The 21,648-nt window shown below is 38.6% G+C and overlaps 1 protein-coding gene across 12 annotated transcripts in view; it reads left to right on the forward strand.

Moving 5' to 3' along the window:
• The window catches only part of TENM4 (teneurin transmembrane protein 4), a 1,584,659-nt gene that overhangs the window by 970,741 nt on the left and 592,270 nt on the right, over positions 1 to 21,648 (forward strand). For all 12 annotated transcript variants that reach the window (XM_074303958.1, XM_074303961.1, XM_074303962.1 and 9 more), the window contains one exon: positions 2,391 to 2,660. In XM_074303958.1, the coding sequence (XP_074160059.1) occupies positions 2,391 to 2,660 (270 nt within the window). The remainder of the gene's footprint in view (positions 1 to 2,390; positions 2,661 to 21,648) is intronic.

Consider the following 21,648-nt stretch of genomic DNA (forward strand, 5'->3'; position numbering starts at 1 on the left):
TGGAAAACTATGTAAGAATTACAGCTGTCTCAAAGTTGAGTGGATGCCTCAGGAGGTAGTGGGCTTCCCATCATTGGAGTTATTCAAGTATAGAGACTATAAGATAACTTATGAGAGTTGTTGTAGAGGGGGTTCATATTCAGAGACATATGGGTCCACCTCTGAGACCGGATTCCATGATATCCTTAAATGTTTGTCTAATCAGTCACTTAACAAACAGTGAAATGTCCAATACCTGCCCGGGCACCGTTAGGCACAGAAATCCACATCAGAGGAATAAATCTCTGTCTTCAAAGAGTTGACATCCCACCAGCTAGGTAGCCCAGTGGAGAGAGTCCTGAGTCTGGAGTCGGGAAGACTTGACCTTCAAAGGTGGCCTCTAATACTTAGTACCTGAGTTATCCTGACAAAGTTGCTTAACTTTTGATCGTTTATTTTCCTTACCAGTAAAATGGAGAAAATAATAGCTCTACCTCCCAAGATTGTTAAAATCAAATTAAATAATGTTGGTAAAGCACTTAAAACAGTATTCAGAACATTGTAGGAATTTAACAAGTTTTATTTTCATTTTTTCCAGCGGTGAAATAAAGTGTGTATGCATGTAGGGATATATGTGTATGCATATATATGTGTATGTATATATGTAGTATATACATGCTTACATGTGTATATATGTATACTTTGTATATATACACATTCATATATGTGTGTTCAGGTGTGTATATACATTACATACATATATAACACAATATACCTATACCTGTGTGGATCATATACACACATACAGATACATGGGTATATATACACATGTTGATGAATACAAAATCATGTACAGAATAATCATGGGATACTAGACCTAGGAGGATCAGAAAGACTTTATGTAGAGGGGAACATGAGCTAAGCAACAGATGTAAGAGACCAAGTTAAGGAGGGATTATATTCCTGATACAAAGGTGTGGAGATGAGAGAGGGAATGATGCGCTTGAGGAGCACCATGTAGTCCAGCTTGGCTGGAACATAACATATGTGAAGGAGAATGATATGTAATAAACCTGGAGAGGCAAGTCGGAGCCAGAATGGGGAGGACGTCACAGGTTAGACAGAAAGGTTTGGAGTTAATCCCAGAATCAATAGTCACTGGAACTTAGAGAGCCTGAACTTGGCAGATTGGTCAGAAGTACACTTTGGCGATGTCACACTGACAGCTGTGTGGAGGCTGGATTAGGGAAATGGAGGAGGGAAAGACAGTGGAAGCATGAGAACAGTTGGGAAGCACTTGCAGGTGAAACCTGAGATGCTAGGATAGTGACCATAGGAGGAGAGAAAAGGAAGAATGATAAAAATGGCATGGAGACAGGTTTGTTAAGACAACTTAATTTTTACACAAGGGTATCATAATATGATGAGTAGAGGTTGGGTTTAGAAGCAAGAAGACAAGAATTTTAATCCTACCTACAACACTACTAGCTGAATGACTGGGCAGCCAGATGGCACAGTGGATAGAGTGCTAAACCTATAGTGAGGAAGACCTGAATTCAGGTCCAGTCTCAGATGCTCATTAGCTGAAAGACTTTGGGCGAGTCACTTCATCCTGTTTGCTTCGGTTTCCTTATCTGTAAAAGGAACTGGAGAAGAAAATGGCAAATGCTCCAGTGTCCTTGCCAAGAAAATCCCAAATGGGATCATGAAGAGTCAAATATGACTAAATAACAACCACCACCACAAAGTTGTATAACTCCTGGTCGATCAACTGACCTTTCTGGGATTCAGTTTCCCAATTTGCAACCTGGGGATAATAATACCTGTAATATTTCCTACATAAAGTGACTATAAAGTTTCCAGGGTGAGAGGAGACATGTAAAGAGCTTTACAAATCTCAAAGCAATATAGATATGTCAGTTATTATAATTATTCTCTAGTCAATGGGGAGTATCTAAAGTTTTTACAGTTGTAATGGTGATTGAGAGGAGACTGGAAATCTTAGATAGACAATAAATTTTACAGATAAGGAAACTGAGGCAGTCTTGCAACTTGCTCAGGGTCATGCAATTAGAAAATATCTGGGACTGACTTTGAAGACAGGAAGATGAGTCTTCCTGACTCCGAGCCCAGCATTCTATCCACTGTGCTCTTCCCAAATAGAAACTCTCCCTTATGTCAAATAAGAATAGCCTCAGAAAACGACTCAACATGTTTCCTATCTCTGAAAGAATATTGCTTTATGTGTATTATATATGTTATATATTGTTATAATACTATTCTATGTTGTTTTTATTGTGACAAGTCTATGGATTGATACTCAGTGAAACTACACTGACTTCCTTAATTAAAGAGCAAGCCAGAGACTTTGCTTGGCTACCAACTCATACACATCATTTTATTTCTTTTAGGTACCAACTTTACTCTTCGAGAGCTGGGGCTTGGAGAGGTGACCCCACCCCATGGAACTCTGTACCGGACAGACATAGGCCTGCCCCACTGTGGCTACTCCATGGGGGCTGGCTCAGATGCGGATGCTGAGGCTGAGGCTGTCTTGTCCCCTGAGCATCCCGTAAGACTGTGGGGTCGAAGCACCAGGTCTGGGAGGAGCTCCTGCCTTTCGAGCCGGGCCAACTCCAATCTCACCCTCACTGACACTGAGCACGAGAACACAGAGACTGGTGAGTGGCCCATAAGTGATGGATGGCCTAAGTTTCAGATTTTTCCCCTGCTTTTTAATCTTTAATTACGGTATCCATGTAACACTCCATCATTTTCTGCTCTGGTGAGAAGGGTGAAAAATTGTTTCTCTCTTAGCTGTCAGAAGTCATGGTCATGCAAAACATTTGTCAATGAGCTTCCAAAGCGGAGGCAGCCCCTTGTTACTGCCAGAATAGAAAGGCGGCTAGGTAGTTAGTTGCTTTATTAGAGTTTTGTTCTGAATGCAGACCTCCCTGAATAGCACCAATGTGAGATCTCTTTGAAAATTAAAAAAAAAAAAGATAGAGATACCATCATGCAAGCATACATACATATATAGTGATATAGTAAAGAAACAATAATTCAGAATGAGCATTTTAAAATATACAAACTTAGATAATTGGGCTGTTTTAGGTTGGATATGATGGGAAGCTGCCCTGACTAGGACTGAAGGGAAAGGTCCTAGGTAAAGCACCTTGGATAAATTTAGAGATTACTTACAATTGTATATTATGCAAAGTTAGCAAAATAGGTGGACAAGAACCAATCGGCACTGTGGCCATTAGAGATTTGTTTAGTTTCTCTGCAGTATGTATTTGGAAGGTACAGCCTAACTTCACAGCAGTAATAACATCTATGAGACCCAACAGTTTTCTGTGGGAGCTGAAGCCCTCAAATGGTCTACATAATGTTTTGATATCAAACTACTGTCTTGAGCTGCCTGCCTAGTAGAATGTGTAATATTTTGGTCTTACATACATTTTAGAGAATGACTCTATGGAGAAGACATTTCATCTTTAGGTTCTCTAGAATTTTGAATGAAATGTCTTCTCTCTCCTTATCATCTAGTCTTCCTGTATATCAGATAATCTTTATGCTAACTTACTCCGATTCCTTACTATTCTCCTTCCCCAGCAGTCATGTCACCAAAAGTTACTTGATAAAAGGATGAGTGAGAAGTTGTTTAGAAATACTTGAGCAGAAGAATGGCAGCAGAGGGAAAAGTTTTTCTCCTTATACTTCATGATTGTGTAAACTTTAAGCAGCCTCTGCCATGGTTTTTTCCCTTTTGTTTTTGTTTTTTTCTCCCGATGTAATTTACAAAACAATGGGTATTAAAAATAGATAAATAAGGAAAAGATTTAAAAAAAAAACTTTCAGCAATATCTCTGCTGAATCTGTGGTGAGACGTTCTCTCCTATTGGGATATACTTCAAGAGATGTGACCAACATAATATTGTGTAGTCCGAGTATTGCTGACATGAAAGTGAGGAGATATGGTGAAACCCAGAATTTGAAATTTACTAGAGATGTGACTTTAAACAAGTCACTTTCTCTTACAAAATCTGGGTTTTCTCATTTATAAACTGGAGACTATAATAATTGCACTACTTCTTCAAATGGCTGTAGAGAGGAAAATGTTTTATAAGCTTCAAAGGGCTGGTAGAAATAAGAATTATTGGTTGTTTTGTTTTTATTTACTACTTTGGTATTTCTGATGTATTAAAATTGCCACAGTGGTGTGAAGTATCAGGTTCTCCCAAGCATTCAACCAAAAACTTGTACCAACTTATCAGAAGAATTAAGGACCAAATTTCTTCATACTCAGCTTCAGGCCCTGCCAATGACAAGATTATTGTGCCATATCATATGGTGGTTTTCCTATCCTGGTTTTTAGAGATAGGTGAATGGAGCACCGTTCCCCAATACTTAGCCCTTTATGTCATTTCAACATCTCTCTTATACAACAATTTTTTTCATTCAGAAAATTACCATTTTAGTTTAGCTCTTCATCACCTGCAGCCTCCTCACTGGTGTCCCCTGCCTAAAGACCTTCTCCCCACTCCTGTCCATCCTACTCATTGTCTGAAAAGTAGTTTTCATTAAGTGCAGGTCTGACTGTATCACTCCCCCATTAATCCAACTCCACTGTTAACCTTTCTGCTTTGAGGATTTTTGTTTGGTTGGTTTTTAGCTTTTACCACCCCACATAATCTGGCCCCAGCCCATTTTCCCAGCCTCATTGGATATTGTTCCCTCTTCCCTACTCTTTTATTCATTCAAACTGCTCTTCCCTCCTTTTGTCATCCTTGACATTCTTTCCATCTTCCATCTCTATGACTTTCTGCTGGCTGTCCCTCATGCCTGAAATGTTCTTCTTTCATACCTTCACATATTAGATTCTCACTTCCCTTGAGATACAGCTCAGCTATTATCTTGTGCATAATGCCTTTCCTGATTCCCTCAACAGTTAGTTCCTTCTCCCCTAGACTGCCTTGTATTTATCTTGTGTTTTACTTTGAATACATTTGTATTTATCCACTTTATGCTATGCATTTTTCAGTTTGTCCATGTAGTCTTTACCCCATTAGAATGTAAATTCATTGATAGTTGGGATTGTTTCACTTTTTCTTTGGTGCTTGTAGAACCAATTCCTAGCACTGAACCTGATTAAAAAAATACTTGTTGATTCATTGTTTGATTGATAAGTCACAAACTGAAGCAACTGAAGGATGAAACTTGAGTTATTCAGGTCCCATGTTTAATATGGAGAACAGAAGGTATAAGGTAACTGACTTTCAACTAGAGAAAGATTGGAAGGCAGTGGCTTTGCGGTCTAGGAGACCTGTCTACATACCCTACCTCAGACTCCAAACTGTGGCATCTAACTTGTGACTCAGTGTCAGAAACTCTAACAATATGAAGGAAAGAGTCCTAAACTTCTAGTCAGAGGACCTAGATTTGGATCTTGGCTCCCTAAATTACACAGTGCTTGGAACATAGTAGGTTATAAATATTGACCCATTGATTTCCACTTATTACCTTCATGATCTCAGGTAAATATCTAAATCTCCTTGGTCCTCATTTTCTTTCTCTATAAAATAATGATTGGATAAGAGATCTCTTCAAGTCCTAAATCTATATTCCTTTTATACGTTGCAAGTGAATTGTTTATCTGAGTCACTGGAGTTTCCATGAAAGAAAAACTCAGCAGTGAAACCATACATCCAATACCCCATCCCCTTTTACAGACATACATAAACACAAAACTTTAGGAAGAAAAAATTGATTATTCCCTCTGATCCCGGAGGGTGGAACTAAAAATAAGAAATTGAAAGTACAGAGAGGTAAGGGATCAGGAAAGGTTGGACACAAGTGGAACAGTAACAACAAAAAAGAGAGGGGTAGATTTTAGCTTGATATAAAGAAAAATTTCCAGACTCATAAAACTGTTAAATAGTAGAATTGACTGCCATGGGGAGGAATAAGTTTCTTGTTGCTGGAGGTGTTCAAATAAAGACTTGTTAGGGATAATACAGAAGGATTTCCTACTCAGGCATGAGGTCAACTAGACAATTTCTGAAATCCTCTACAACTTGGAGATTCAGTGATTCTAAGTACAGATCCCCTCCACATAATGTGGCTGACCAAGGTTTTTTTTTCCAATATCATCCTGGATACCACATGCCCAAAGTCCAGAAGTCCCCCATTGAGTTCTTTGCCCCATCAAGAAGAGCTCAGATCCCATTGATTAGAGATGATCCAATCTGACTTCCCCCATCGTGCTGTTTCTCATGATGAATTTTCAAGGATATAATCACCATGAGGTCACGCTCTTCTCTCTTCCCTTAAATCCATAACTCCTCTTGCCAGGTCCTTACAGTAGAGACAAGGAAGCTAAAGAGGCAAAGAAACTAGACAGCTAGCGTGACATGAAGACAACAGGATTATTTGTTCTTTTAAATGCTTCTTCCCATGGAGCTGTAGTGACAAATGATCATTTTTACTTAAAGCAATGACAGGGTGAGGCACACACCTCCCACGTTATTGTATGTTCACGTTCAGCTGAATTACAGCTGAATTAAGCTTCTGTTGGGTGATAATGACACGTTAGACAGGGCTGAAGATATGGAAGAATATGGAAGTGGTTACCTGTTTCTTTTCCTTCTTGTAGCCTACAAACGTAGATTTCTCCTAGGAGTTAGAGCTGAAAAGGACTTGAATATCAAGTCATTCAAACTCCAAATTTTATAGATAAGGGAACTGAGGCCCAGAGAGATGAATGGATTTATTTAAGTTTACACAGGTGGTGTGTGAAGCTGAATCAGGATTTAGACCCACTTCACCTCACTCTGCAGATAATGTTCTTACAATTGTTTTCTTAGGGCATCCATGTATAGACTGGATTTAGGAGAGTTAATTCCTATTGCCTGGATTAGGCTCAGTTTACTCAAATGGAAATTCAGTGGATTAAGGTTTCCTTCCAGTATCTTTGTGATTTTAGAGACTTAAGGCTGAGGAAAGGGCTTTCCTCCCCAGCCTTGGAATTTTGAGAGCAGGGACAAGGGAGTTCCAGAGGGATGTATGTGTTCAGCTAAGCCAGTCCGTGGTAAGTTTCATTATTATCTCACATATTTCATAATCAGACCAGCTCAGGTTTGGCCCTTGTTTCATCCCCTATTATCCCACCAACACCAAAAGCCCCTTCACTTTGAGGATACCATTTCCATGTATATTCAGTCAAGCTTCAGACCACATCTAGTCCCATAGGAACTCCCAAAAGCCACAATAATACTTACAGAAGGATAAGTAGGAAATAAATTCTTAGTTTCTGTTGGTGAAGAAAGCCTTTAATTCCATAGTCTGGATCCTATCTCCCACCTGCAAGATGTACAGCATCCTAGGACACATTTCATGAGAGAGTAAACTGCAGACCACCAGGTCAGAGTTGCCTCTTCCACTGGCTTTTATTCTCTATTGGTCAGGGAGAGTGAGAGACAATGGGCATCTTGGTGAATGAATAAATAAATAAATGAATGCGAAATTCTTGGCACCATGTACCAAGTGCTAGCAATACAAATATACCCTGTAGCTTAGAAATACAAACAGAAAAAGCAAGAGACCTGCTATAGCCGATTCTTCTTCATGTATTTGTCTCTTGTTTTCAAAGAGCAAGAGATAATTATAGAAGAAAATTCAGCTATAGGATGGATAGAAAAGCCTGGAAATCCAAAGGATGAAATAATAGATCAAAGGGCAAAGCCCACAAAAGCCACTTAATTTTCCTTTCATAAGTCAGTTCTTGAAATAATTGAAAAGAAATATGACTAATTTGTTCCTATGTCCAGGGTAACATCCACAAATCTTTCAACCGGTTTTTATGAATGGCCCTTTCCCATTTTAGTTGTCTTTCCTAAAATGTGACAACTAGAATATAACAGTACTGCAGATGGAGTCTGACCAAAGTATAAAGGACATGGCTACCTTTGTTCTGTACATACATCCTTGGATACAGCCTGTGTTCTGCTGGAGTTTTTTGACTACCATGTCCCATTGCTGATTTATTCTGAGCCTACAGTCCTCCAAAACTCATTGATCTTTAACTTAAATAGACTCCCAGTGTCTTAGGAAAGCAATTTTACCCCAATTCTAAGATTCTAATTTTCCCATATTTAAAGTGTCAAACCTCTGTTATCCATATGCAGTCTCTCAGCATGTCCACACATTACTTAGACTTCCCTAAAGAAAATACTGTAGTTTATCTCTAATTCTTAGGAAAGAGTAGGGTTCCATTTCAACTCATACAAGTGTGGCCAACTTCACCTTCCCTTTCACTGTCACTTCACATGAAAATTGGTGGATTCAACTTAACACTTGTAGTCTTAGAATGATAAGAGTTAGAGTTTAGGGAAATGTTAATGACTATGATAAGAATCCAACTTCCTCCTTTTATAGATGAAATTGCTAAAGCTCAGAAATGGTAGTTGACATGACCAGGATTTGGATCCCTCTCTTCCTGACTCCAAGTCTACTACACCATCTTTCTGAGACAGCATCTGGGATTCATTTATCGGAGACCTAAGAAAAATAAACAATGGCAGCTCATATCAACACAGACTTTGATTCTACTGCCAAGCTATATAATTGCATTATTCAATAATAATTGTCAACAGTATTGATAGACTCTGTGCCTTTAGCTGAGGTCAATGTGGACATTCCATGAAGTTATCATAAATAACAATTTTTATGGGCTCCATTAAAGCCAATTTTTCTACTGAAGGTTAATGTCAGCATCTTTTATGTCAGTGTTTAATATCCAAAATAAATATAATATTGACTTGGTATTGTAAACTCTTGAAGCTCTATGGTGAAATACAAGATAAGCTAGAAAGTTGGAAAAGCTTGGACAGAATATGGATCTTAACTGGTCTAAGTCAATAGCTTCATCTTCTATTAATGGTTTGAACCACAATGAAAGGGCAGCCTCATCATGTAGCATTTCTTACATAAAGCCTCATCTCTCCTTTTCCACTCCCCTCCATCCTTTGCTCAGCTGTCAAAACTGATCTTCCCAGATTGTTGATTTGACCATGTCATCTCATTATTCAGTAAACTACACTCACTTCCAATCACTTCCAGAATCACATATTACACCTTTGTTTGGCATTCAAACCTCTCTTACCTGTCCAGTCTACTTATAAATTATACTACACACACACACACACACACACACACACACACACACACACACATACACACACACATACACACAGTGATCCAGTACATCTGATCTTCTTGTTCCTAGAATAATACACTCAATCTTCTGAGACGGACTGTCCCCTGTACATGGGATATCCTCTCTTTTCACCTGTATCCTGGTTTCTCTGTCTCACTTTAAGTCCCAGCTAAAATTTCCCTTCTACCATAAATCTTTTGTTATCTATCTTAATTTTAATTATTCTCTCAAAAACTCTAAAAACCCCAAAATTTTGTTTGATTGTTTCAGTTTTGTTCTATATGTGTCTTGTTTGCACTCATATATATTTCCCCCATTAGATTGTGTTCTCCTTGAAAGCAAGGACTTACTCTTGTTTTTGTTTATACTTCCAGAATTTAGTATACTGTCTCCCTTCCCTTCCCTTCCCTTTTCCTTTCTTTCCTTTCCTTTCACTTCCTTGTCCTTTGCTTTTCCCTTTCCCTTTCCCTTGCTTTCTCCTTTGCCTTCCCTTCCCTTTTCCTTTCTTTCCTTTCCTTTCACTTCCTTGCCCATTGCCTTTCCCTTTCCTATCCATTGTCTGGATAAAATAAGTGCTTAGTAATTGCTTGTTAAGTTTCTGAACCTGTACAGTTTGATCAGAAGCAATAGTCTTCCCTTCATCTTTTCACTCATGTCAGCATACACACAGATAATAATCACACTGAATTGTATGATTATTTATCAATATTTGTTACTAAGGAAGGTGACTCATACATGGGCTGCATAGAACAGATATTACAGATGACTCATGAGAGAGGCATCCAAAAAGAATGTGATGTTCTAGTATCAGGAGGAGAAGTATGGGATGGTGGAAATGGTGTGGGAGTCTGGACACTTGGAAAGGCCCCAGTTCCAGAACTTTATTTGTTGTGTAACTGTAGGCAAGTCATTTTACCTCTCTGGCAATCAAATATCCCCACTTTGTAAAATGAGAAGCAAGTCAGTTCTAGTTCTAGGATTCAAAGATCTGCAGATCCAAATTATATCTATCCTTTAAAGCCCAAATCCAGTACTGATCCAGCCTCTTCCTACCTAGGTGATCTTATACAAATCAACAAGCTTTTCTGAGTCTTGATTTCTTCTTAGATTAAATTGGTTTTATGTGATACATCCACTTGATTCATAACTTATTGTGAAAAGGGAATGAGAAAACCTATATAAACCTCAAAATACTATCTGAATGTTGGTTATTATTGTCATCTCTCACCCAGCCTTCCATGGTTGAAATCTTTTGGTTGTTTTCTTTGTATCTTTCCCCTCTTTCAATTTTTTTTTATGTGTGATCAGTTACTAAGTACCATTCTTTTACTTATATGTTATCTCTTCCCTTAGTCCCTTTATTCCCACTAATGGTCATTGCCTTCTTATAGGCCACAGCAACCTGGACTTTTGTGGTAGCCACTATAGGACTCGTTCTACATTTATATTCTCCCCTTCATACTTCATACCACTGGCAATCTAATTTATCATATGCAAAACCTGCAGAGGATTTCACTCCTCTGCACAATAATTTTCAGTGGTTCCTATCAAATAATATTCAAACCTCTGATATCAGCAGAGACAGGATGCAAGTTCATGTCTTCAGACTGAAAATCCAGTGATCTTTCCACTACACATTGTCTCAACACATGAAAGGGGACATGGAGGAAGAAGGGAAGACTCTCCCTCCTTTTTCTGGGAAGGGAATAAAGCTGAGTTGATGGACTTGATTCTACAATAAAAGACTAAGCAAAGAATACTGTTAGTTCCCTTGGTGATCATCCCTGATCCTCTAATGGCCCTGGCTATTTACTGTCCAGGAAGCACGGATGTCTTTGAATGACTTCTCTTTTCCCTAAGTGCCCTTCAAAAGCAAATGCCATTTCCTAATATTCCTCTGAAGACAAGACACTATCGTGCTAAAACTCCTGGCAAAGCAGAATTGAGGATAATTCAATCCTTGCATTCATTGACCTGAGAGAGGTTGGTGAGTGTTTGCAACCAACTACAAATGTGTTCTTGATTTTTGAAAAAGAAAGTTGGAAAAAAATAGGTACTTTCTGAAAGGGCAAGGATGATTTGGAAAATATTCTGGTGCCTTTAGGAAGATAGGCAAGTTCACATTCAAGAGGCACATCGCCTAAAATTAAATTATAATCTCACATAAAAGCATTGTGACACAAAGAGTCAGATTCTACTTCCAAGTACAGTCAAGTTGCTGAGTTCTCTATCAACTGGAAAACATCCCTAGAATCTGAAGTAGAAAACTTGGGTTTGAGCCCCACTTCTCCAGCATCTAGCCATTTGATCACAGGTAAGTAAATTAATATCTGAGCCTGAATTTCTGCATCTATAAAATGGTAATAATCCCTGAATCCCATACTTCTTGGTTATTACAAAGAAAGCATTTTGAGTTCAAAGGAAAGTAAGGGCCTAATGAATAGGTCCTAGATGTGGAATAAGGAAGAGATGAGCTTGGATCTTGCTTTAGATGATTATTAGCTGTGTGTGTGACCTCAGGGACATCACTTAATCTCTCTCAGATGATTTTTTATCTGCATAAATGGGCTAGCAATACCACCTACCTCACAATGTTATGATTGATAGGATAACATATGTGATTTTATTGATGAGTTTGACTCTTCAGGAGTTTTGGGGTTTTCTTGGCAGAGACACAGCAATGGTCTATCATTTCCTTCTCCAGCTCATTTTACAGATGAAGAAACTGAGGCAACCAGGAGTAAGTGACTTGTCCAGGATTATATGGCTAGTCTGTGTCAAAGGGCAAAATTGAACTCATGTCCTCCTGACCACAGTACCAGAGCTCTACACAGTGGACCATTTAGCTTCCTGGCAACATATGTAAAGTGCTTTGTAAAACTTAAAGGGCTTTATAAATGCCATTAATTTTTGTGATTGTTACTATTCCTTTTCCTAAAAACACTATTGAATTGTGAGTTCTTGTGATTGCTGCTCATAATAAAGGCAAGGAAATGCAGTATGAAAAGAGTCTCTATTGTCAGAGTTCTATATTGTCCACTTGGTTAGGTCACTAACCAGCAGTAAGACTATTAAAAAGCAAGCATCATTAGTGAGCCTCCATATTCTCCCCTGTAAAGTGGAGGTGGTGATCTTTGTACTATCCACCTCACAGGGCTTTTACAAGTCTGAGAATTAAATCAATTTAGGAAAAGGAATCTATAACTGCTCTAGAAATGTAGCAAATCATAGCATGCAAATCAGAAAAGACTTTAGAGCCTGCTTGTATCCAGCTTGGGTTCCTTAGAGAGAACACTCATAAAGAAAGACCCTGGAGTGGATAGAGCACCAGCTCTGGAATCAGGAGGACCTGGGGTCAAATTCAGGCTCACATATATAATACTTCCTAGCTATGTGATCCTGGGCAAGTAACAATTGCCTAAGAGAGACAGAGGCAGAGAGATACATAGATAGAGAGAAAGACAGAAAGACAGAGATATGGGGGGGGGAGAAAGAGAGAGAAAAGAGAGGAAAAAAGAGAGATAGAAAGGGAGAAAGAGGAAGGAAGGAAGGAAGGAAGGAAGGAAGGAAGGAAGGAAGGAAGGAAGGAAGGAAGGAAGGAAGGAAGGGGGGGAGGGAGGGAGGGAGGGAGGAAGGAAGGAAGGAAGGAAGGAAGGAAGGAAGGAAGGAAGGAAGGAAGGAAGGAAGGAAGGAAGGAAGGAAGGAAGGAAGGAAGGAAGGAAGGAAGGGAGGGAGGGAGGAAAGAAGGAAGGAAGGAAGGAAGGAAGGAAGGGAGGGAGGGAGGAAAGAAGGAAGGAAGGAAGGAAGGAAGGAAGGAAGGAAGGAAGGAAGGAAGGAAGGAAGGAAGGAAGGAAGGAAGGAAGGAAGGAAGGAAGGAAGGAAAGAAGGAAGGAAGGGAGGGAGGGAGGGAGGGAGGGAGAGAAGGGGATGGAAGGGGAGGGAAAAAGAAACCAAGAAACTAAGAAACCTATTGTATGAAGAATTCTCTTATCTTCCCTAAGGATCCAGATTTCTGGATAGCTCTAATTGCTAAGAAACTTTCTTTTATGTTGAGTTTAAGTTTACCTCTTGGTGCTTTCATTCTTTGCTCTTATTTACAAAAAGAAAAGCAGAATAAAGTCAATTTCCTGCTTTTACTGAAGAAATTGGGTTCTGAGAAGATAAGACATTTGTCCTAAATATCCCAACTTGAAAACCTCAGAGCTGGAATTTGAACCCACATCTTTGGAGTACAGATCCATGGCTTTTTGGACAATCCCCTGCCTTTGCCTTTACTGTCCTTGTCTTTCACAGCAAGGAGCCTGCAGTACCTTAGAAACTCAATGTTAATCTGGAGGAAGAAGAGAGTGGGAGGGATTCAAAGCTATGCTAATTTAAGATGGATTGCATTTTCAAAACTAGGTTAAGACCTGCTGTGTGCAGAGGTGCAGAAAAACAAGGTTTTGCTTTTAATTTAAGCAACCACGACTTGCAATTCCAGAAGTGATGGTGTATAGAATAACACACTCTTATTAAAAGGTTTGTTGTTGTTTTTGTTTTTAATTCATTTCCCCCTTAGGAAATTCAGTTCTGCTTTGGAAGAGTGGCTTTTTAGTGCTACCTTGATCTTTTGGCCAATCCAGATTGAGGTTGACAAAAGTGGGGAAAGTATTCATACTCCCCCTTTGTTTTTCCTGTTTGGGTCTCAATTTACTTATTTATCAAATGAGGATAAGAATACTTCTTCTATACACTTCTATGGCACATGAGGGAGTTGTTTTATAAATGCTAAAATTCCATTGAAATATTAGTTCAGTTGTTCAGTCATTTCACTGTTGCCTGACTCTTCCTGACCCCATATGGGGTTTTCTTGGCCAAGACACTGCAATGGTTTAGCATTTCCTTCTCACTGTTATTTTACAGATGAAATAATTGAGACAAACAGGATTAAGTGACTTTTCCAAGGTCACATAGCTAGTAAGTCTCTGAGGGCAGATGTCAAAATTGGTGCCCTATCCACTGCACCACCTGCAACTGCACCCAAACAAATCAATAGGTAGGATTTATTTGTAGAATGAATAGTCCTTTAATAACCTAGTCATCTTTGTTTTCTACACTTTCTCACTCCCACCCTCAGCAGTGTTCAGAGTGACCTATTCACTGTCCCTTTAAAAAGCCCAGCTTTCTGCACAAAAAGTACCCCCCCTTTTCCTGATCATCCATAATGTGACTGCCTTCCCTCTGCTGAATATCTCCAGTTTTTTCTGTATATACATCTTGTTTATACTTAACCGTTGGGTTGAGAGTCACGATCACATTTTGCCTTTCTTTGTATCCCAAACACTTAGCACAGTGTCTGCCATAGAGAAAACCTAATGTTTATTAACTGGAGACCATCCTTTTCACATTGACAATAGACAACCACCTATCTTAAGAGATTCCTCTTCTAGGAACTTTTCAACCATCTAAAGCCATGATCATTTTTTCCTTCCTTTATATTTTCATAGTATTCTCTCTCTCTCTCTCTCTCTCTCTCTCTCTCTCTCTCTCTCTCTCTCTCTCTCTCTGTCTCTGTCTCTGTCTCTGTCTCTGTCTCTGTCTCTGTCTCTGTCTCTCTCTCTCTCTCTCTCTCTCTCTGTCTCTCTCTCTCTCTCTCTCTGTCTCTCTCTCTGTCTCTCTCTCTGTCTCTCTCTGTCTCTCTCTCTCTCTCTCTCTCTCTCTCTCTGTCTCTCTCTGTCTCTCTCTCTGTCTCTCTGTCTCTCTCTCTCTCTCTCTCTCTCTCTCTGTCTCTCTCTGTCTCTCTCTCTGTCTCTCTCTCTTTCTGTATGTATAGATAGATAGATATAGATATGTTCTCTATCAATTGTTGAGAAGCTTTATTAAAAGGCTTACTTTGTGCCTGGCACTGTGCTAAAGTGCAGTAGTAGCTGAAAGCAAACTGGAAAGATTGTTAGATTTAGATTCCTAAGATCTATGTTTGATCATGTCTTTACTGTCTATCAAGGCTACAGTCAAGTCTATGAGCCTCAAGTTGCTTTCTCCTCTGTAAAATGGAGATCATACTTGTATTCCCTGTCTTATTAATCAGACAAAAACTCTGTCTGCCTCAGTTTCCCCATTTGTAAAGTAAAAATAATAACAGCACCTACACCATGGTTTTAAGGATTAAATGATATAACATATTCCAAGTATTTCACATACCTTAATGGGAAACATAAATGTTAGTTTTTATTATTAATGTTACTCCTGTGTGCTTGATTCCTAACATGGTGGAAAGTACAATGCTCCCAGCACCCAAGCAATATTTAATAATAGCAAATAATGGTTTTAAAGCTCAGAGAGATCCATAAATTTATCTAGTATAATTCTGTCCATTTGTAGATAATGAAATCGGGACCAGAAGATAAGGGATTTACTCAGTTACACAGTTAATTTGATGGCAAACCCTTTGCTTCTAATAATACTAATTCACATTACCATGATGCTTTTCTAACATCTACCTATGTGTTAAGTAGGAAAAGTAATAATAGGCCCATTTGATAGATAAAGAAACTGAAAAAGTAGCTTTGTCTAAGGCCACACAGGTAGTAAATATTTGAGGCTGAGATTGGAACCTGATTTGCCTTATTCCAGTTCAATTCTCAGTTTCTCTCTTACTCCCCCCCCCTTTTTTTTTTCATTATTACACTATATAAAATGGAGTGTAAGTTCCTTGAGGGCAGGGGCTTTGTCACTTTTGTTTTTATATTCCCCAGCCCCAAAGTCTAGCTGGAGACCTAGGTACATGGGAGCTACTTAATCATTATTTGTTGATTTAAACAGGGAATTCTGGAAATGGTTGTGGTGCAATCCTGTTGCTGACTAAGACAACCCAGAAAGAAAAACTGAGGCAGGAAGTAATGAGAAGAGTGGATTGTACATTATTTACCTTATCTTGATAGGTGGAGAAAAAGTGGTCAGAGGGGGAACAAAACACACACACACACACACACACACACACACACACACACACACACTACATACAACTGGAAATTAATGTGTCAAGTTAATTTTGCGCTCCTACCCAACCTCCGGCTAATTATCGTAAATTTAATTTCACGCTAATCAACCTGAGCTGTGTGACAGCCATACAGAAAGATCCATTATTTTCATAGACTGTGGGGAGCTATGCTTCCTGGGGGGAGGCACAGAAAATTATATCAGTGGAAGATGACTAACTTGGGGTAGGACCCTGAATTGAATCAGGGAAAGAAGGATATTGCCCAATTCCATTCCAAGTGAGCCAAGGTAGAAATACTTCTATGAAAAGTGGTCCAAGCAAGACCAGCATTAAGCTAGCAAACTCAACAGACAGAGAGGTGATGCACTCCGGAGTCAGAATGGAATATGGATTTATTTGAACATTGTCAATGAGGAAATTTCTCCTGACTATGTATATTGGTTTAAAGGGTTGTGATTGTTTTCAAAATGAGACATGAATGTATAAGAGGAAATGAAAGTAACATTTTATTAAATGAAAAAACGAAGGAATTTAATTAAAAGAACAAAAAAAGAGGTAAGGGCATCCTTTTGGACTGGCTTGCAAAGTAGTTAAGTAAAAAGACTAAATTGGGAGCTGGAAGATCAGACTTCTAAATTCATTTCTGTCATGAAGTTGCTCTTCTACCATAAGCAAGTAGATTTCCCTCCTCAGGCCTCAGGTTTCCCAACGTGAAATTTTAAAACTCAGTTTTCCTCATTAATTGACTGTCTGGTCCTCTGAGGGGGTCTTTGCCTTATTTATCGTAGGGTTTTTTTTTATCATTGGTTACTTGGAGTTTCAGCTTCCAGAGAGCCTGATAATGGGTTTGTTTGTTGAGAATGGTACTTTGAGAATCATGTAGTACTCTAGAGCAGCAGGCTCTGAGGTACAAGGTGTGGGTTGTTGGTTAAGAAACAAGCTAGATATGAGGAGGATGGCTAAATATGTCGGTGGATAGAGTATTGGAGTCAGGAAGACTTGAATTCAAATTCAGCCTCAGACACATGCTAGCTATGTGATCCTGGGTACTTAATCTCTATTTGCCTTAATCCACTGAAGAAAATAATAGTAAACTATTCCAGTATTTTTACCAAGAAAATCTCATGGGCAGTATGATGAACAGGGTCATGAAGAATTAGCACAATTGAACAATACATAAATTGGGAAACTTTATAATCAAACAGGTTTGGGAGATCTTTCAGGTATCAGCAGCTAAAAATCAGAGAATTGTAGAATTGTTTTTAAAAAATGGTATTCATTGAATTCTCCATTTTACAGGATTACATTGTAGAATCTTGGATTTTAAATTGAACTAGATGTTAAAATTCATCAAATTCAACTCCCTCTTTGAGTAAAGAGAGTTCTAATTAAGTTAATTAACTAGGGTTCTGTAACTTAACTCTAGTTAAGTAACTTTGCTAGTTAGAGGTTGAATAGGATTCATATCTAGGTTTTCCTTGTATGGCCCTTGGGCTGCATGTTCTCCACTCCTGCTCTAGAAAGAATAAATTCTTCCTCACTTGAGATTATGAGGCAACCTCTACATAACTATTTATACCTAGTAGATAACATAAGTTATGATAATTTTCACATTGGTCATAGTGGAATTCACACCCTTTGAGACACCTACATGGCACAAAGGGTAAATTGCTGAGTTAGGAAGTCCTGCATTCAAATTGATTCTCAGACATTTCTTAGCTCTGTGATCTTGGAGAAATCATTCAATCTCTGCCTCAGTTTTTTCAACTGTAAAATGCTTCACAGGGCTATTTTGAGGACTACATATGATAATATTGTAAAACACTTAACACAATGTGTGGCACAGAGGAGGATCTCAATAAATGCTTTTCCCCTTCCCCTGCTAATCAAATGCTATTTTTGCTGCTATATATCCTTACCTCTCACTGGAGGTTATCAAAAGGAGGCTATCATACTATCACTTGAAGGTGTGCAAAGCATTTCACCCATGTTATCTCATTTGATCCTCATAGCCAGCCCTGGGAGGATGCTTGTCAGAGAAGTCACAGAGGGAATTCCTGTTCAGGTATAGGGTGGACTAGCTGACCCTGAGGTCTCCTGCAACAGAGATTCTGTGCTTCTGTGAAATGAGTTTGCTGCCAATCTGTTCATCCTATAGCTGCAAAAACAAATTGGTTTTCTGAATGCATCCCAGGAAAAGAAATAAGTCTGCACGTGGAGCGTTAAACAGACTTAAAGACTGGAATAAAGGAGGAGAAATCGTTCATTATTTGAATAGGCTTCCAGAAGGAAAGTGGGGCAGCAATGAAGGGAGCCAAAAGGAGCCACCTACTCTCTGGGCTCAGATTTGAAAGAGGATTTTGAAATTTCAATTGGCAGACCATTCAAATGAGAATGGCATTGAAGAGTAAGAAATTAGATATCCCATTAAAGGCAAGGGCCATGAGAGACACTCTTCCCCTCAGGAGTAATGAGTGACACCTTCTTTCCTCTTTCAAGAATGGAGAAAACTTATTCAAATCAAAAAGGATTTGCTCTTGCACTATTCCTCTGATGAATTTATTCAATGTAATGCTAAGATGGACTGTATTGAAAAATGAATTTTATTTGGGGAAAAAATCAAGGAAGTTTTTTTCTCTCAAGCTCGACTCTAAAAAAAAAAAATCATTCCTCTAATTTCCCAGCTGTCATTCCCAGCCATATCATCACAGCATAAACATACTGTGTGTGTACTGTATGTACATTTCTAATGGAACTTTTTACTGACTAGTTTCTCTCATTTTTTCTGACCCTTTCATAAACCCTGTGACATATTAAGGAATAATGATAATGATCAGAATTCAAACTCTCTTAGCATCACAATAGAGGCAATGTGTCAGAGTGGAAAAAGAACTAGGTTTTGAGTGTGAGCACCTGAGTTCAAATCCCAACTCTGTAACCTTGGACTTTTCCTCTTCTGGAAAATGAAAGGGGCTGGAATAAGTGGATCTCTGAAGTTTATTTTGGCCAAAAATGTAGTTGAGACAGGTAGAGTACACTTGTTAGAAGGTTGGGCTCGAAGTTGGTAAGACTCTGAGTTCAAACCTTACCATAGGTACTAACTAGCTTTGTGATCCTGGTCAAATCAATTTAATCTTTCTCAGCCTATTACCTCATTTGTAAAATGGGGATAACTTACCTGATAGGGTAGTTGCTAAGACAAAATGAGATTTCTGTCTATGTATATATATATATAAATCTTAGCAAATCAATTTAACTTTTCTCAGTCTCAGTTTCCTTATTTGTAAAATGGGAATAATAAAGCACTTGCCTGATAAACTTATTGTGAGGACAACAGAGATCACACACACACACATATACACACACATATATGAGTGTTATGTGTGTAATATCTATATATTTATTTATATACATATATTTGAACATGTGTAACATTTTTGCAGACTTTAAGGTTTTGTATACATGCCAGCCCTGATTTCTATTATTATTTTAAAGAAGAGAAAAATGACTACAAGTAAACACATTTCTCTCGACTCTAAGTCCTCTGCTCTTTATAAACAAGAACACTTTATATTATAATGAAATGAAAGTTCTCTGGCAAACCCCTTAACTCAGAAATATGCTTGCCTCAAATCTGGATAAGCTTCTGGATTCATTTTAGTGGAATTTGCTGTACTTTAACAAATCAATAAATCTGACTGCTTGACCAAAACAAAACAAAAAAAAAACCTTTATAAAAACTAGAAAATATCTCCTTTAAGTTCCACGCTCTTTCTTTTTAATTGGACAATTCCTTTATTGTTGATAGAAATCATTGGAAAGCATGAATTTGATCAGCCTAAAGAAATAATAAGGAATTGAAATTCTATCAACCAATCATATTACTTTTCAGACAGACTGGTGGTTGTTAAGACTGATCAATATAAACATCTATCACATTCTCACAAAATAATAATGTCATGGAAAATAATTAAGCTAAGAGTTCAGGAACATGAATTATTTCCAGACCTCATTCTGCTGTGAATTAGCCATGACACTTTTCTAAATAATCCCTGATATCCATTCTAGTTCTGGTTGAAAGTCCTTTTCCACTTCTGATATTCAAAGTTCTAACATTTTCTGCTCTAGGGGTCATCAAGCTTTGACATTCAGTATCTTAGCTTTCTACACTAAGGATTCTTTGAGTTCTCACATTCTACCTCCAATATTTTTTGTTTTAAGGTTTCAAAGGGTCCAACAGAATCCTTCTCCCATCAGTGCCTGAGTCTTACAAATCCTTTCCAAGAAGTTTTGAGAGCTTCAAAAAAGGAAGAACTCAGGCTCTACTTTCTAATCCCATTAATTATCCAGGCTATCAAATGCAATTTCGACCAAGGCAATTACATATTCCTAGCAGTTTTCATCAAATGGTATAATAAGCAGGTAAAGATAATTATTGCATTTGTGGCACACATGAGACTTTCCTTCATAACAGTCCCACATATCATTCACCTAGTGCTGTCTGTGACTATCTCAATATTGACCCCTGTTCAAATTTATGATACTTTTAAAGAAAAATTTATTTCTCTTTGAGAAAAGAACTTCAAGTAGTCAGGGCTGGCTTTGTGGTCCACTTTCCCTCCCATGACTGACCATCAAGAAAGTAGCAGCAACAGCTTTACTGAACATGAAGGGAGCCTGCTGTGCCCAGAAGTCTGAACACAGTGAGAGATTGGGGTCAGAGGGAGGGTGGAATAAGTCCCTCGAGGCCGGGCAGGGGCACTTCCTGGGGTGCTCAGGCACTGTGCAGTTTCCAAAGGAACACAAGCTGCTTCTTTAGTCCCTTCCCTCACACCCCTGCCCATTTGTACTAATGTAACTGGTCTCTGTACCTTCTGTCCTCTCTCTAAGATATCCTTTTCTTTGGTGTTCAAATATTTTTCATTATCTTTAAATTTTTTTGTTGTGCTTGTTTGGTCATTTCAGTCGTATCTGAGTCTTTGTGACCCCATTTGGTTTTTTTGTTTTGTTTTGTTTTGTTTTTTTTCAGCAAGGATACTTAGGGGGGTTTGCCATTTCTTTCTCGAGCTAATTTTGCAGATAAAGAAACTGAGGCAAGCAGGGAATATGACTTACCCAGGGTCACACATCTAATAAGTGTCTGAAGCCAGATTCGAATTCAGGAAGATGAATCTTTCTCACTCCAGACCCATCATTCTAACCACACAATACAATATGCACTCCTTTGCCTCATATTCATTATCCTCCAAGTAACCTTTCCAACCTTATCCTCTACCATTCCTATCTCATTCATTCTATTTTCTGCCAATTTGGACTAGTTTTTGTTCCCCAATCTTACTCTGGCTTTTTCTGGGTCTCTGTAGTTTCTCATTTAGCTTCTCATGCCTAGAATGCCAGTTTTCATGCCATGTCTGTCGAAATTCTCTTTTTCCTTCAAAGCTCAGTTCAGGAATCCCACCATGTTCTCCCTCAA

This window comes from Sminthopsis crassicaudata, chromosome 3 (genome assembly GCF_048593235.1).
Source record: "Sminthopsis crassicaudata isolate SCR6 chromosome 3, ASM4859323v1, whole genome shotgun sequence".
NCBI lineage: Eukaryota > Metazoa > Chordata > Mammalia > Dasyuromorphia > Dasyuridae > Sminthopsis > Sminthopsis crassicaudata.